At 56.7% G+C, this 1,065-nt stretch overlaps 1 protein-coding gene across 1 annotated transcript in view; it reads left to right on the top strand.

Moving 5' to 3' along the window:
* LOC113216325 (homogentisate 1,2-dioxygenase) overlaps window positions 1–1,065 on the top strand; it is a gene marked incomplete in the record, with an annotated part of 15,489 nt that overhangs the window by 9,813 nt on the left and 4,611 nt on the right. The window contains 1 exon segment of the mRNA XM_052266843.1: window positions 856–997. Coding sequence (XP_052122803.1) covers window positions 856–997 — 142 coding nt within the window.

Below are 1,065 nucleotides of genomic sequence, written 5' to 3'. Positions count from 1 at the left end.
GTAGATCTCAGCTGTATCTGACGCCCGAAGACACTTGGCCAGCAGAGCAGGGAAAATGATCGCGGACGGGATTCGAACTAACCGACCATCCCCACGATCTTCCAACGAACACGCTCTAACACGCTACGCCACCAGCTTGCCCCTCCGGGGTCGAGATCTGAGCTTGGTGCTGCCGAACGGGAGACAAGAAGTGACAAAAAAGAAATGCCCCGCCCGGGAGTTGATCTTAGGGCCAACAAGTTTGGTTCGGATGAAGCTGCATGCCGTCATGTCGACTGTAGCTACAACTGTTCAGCTGAAAAAAAGGGCGTGTGGCTGGTGGCGTTGGACATCGCATATGTTGCCCCATTTGTGGCTGACGCCTGAAAGCTAAGAAGTGACGCCGTGTCAGTCTAGGCGCGGGTCGATGAATGTCGCTGAAAACGCCTTGAGGGTGGGCAATGCTTTCCGGAATCGGGCCCCCGCGGCCCCCTGTCCCTCTGGGCGCTTGGACAAGGCGAGAGCTTCGGAGAGGCATTGATATCTTTCGTTTTCGCTTTAGTTTTTAGCGCTGTTTACTTCTAGCATTGGCGGAAGTAAAGAATTTGTCTATAGAAGGTTCAGTTTAAGCTGACTCGGGCCCTGTCTGCAGCTACAATCGCCCTGGCTGCAGCTACAATCGTGTAGTTACAAACAGGGGCGTCCACGGCACCCGGTGATCACCAATAAGCACCACCACTAGATCCGCACATCACTCCGCGGATCACCCCTCGGACACTTCCCCAGAGTACCCTTTTCTTATCTCCAGCCCTTGTCACCCCATTGTCAGCAGACCCGTACCACCCACCCGCACCGCTCACTTCCGTTGTCTTGCAGCTGCAGTACCTCAGCGGCTTCGGCAACGAGTTCAGCTCGGAGGACCCGCGGTGCCCAGGAGCCCTGCCCGTCGGCCAGAACAGCCCCCAGAAATGTCCGTACGGGCTTTACGCCGAACAACTTTCCGGCACGGCATTCACGGGTGAGCAGACGCGCGCTGGTTTTCAGAGACGTCCCTGTTTGTGGCCTCAAATCTGGCGGCCCGAGTCA

This window comes from Frankliniella occidentalis, unplaced genomic scaffold (assembly GCF_000697945.3).
Source record: "Frankliniella occidentalis isolate FOCC.00 unplaced genomic scaffold, Focc_3.1 Scaffold43, whole genome shotgun sequence".
Taxonomy (NCBI): Eukaryota; Metazoa; Arthropoda; class Insecta; order Thysanoptera; family Thripidae; genus Frankliniella; species Frankliniella occidentalis.
Note: the sequence above shows the minus strand (reverse complement) of the source record. Positions and strands in the feature narration are given on the sequence as shown.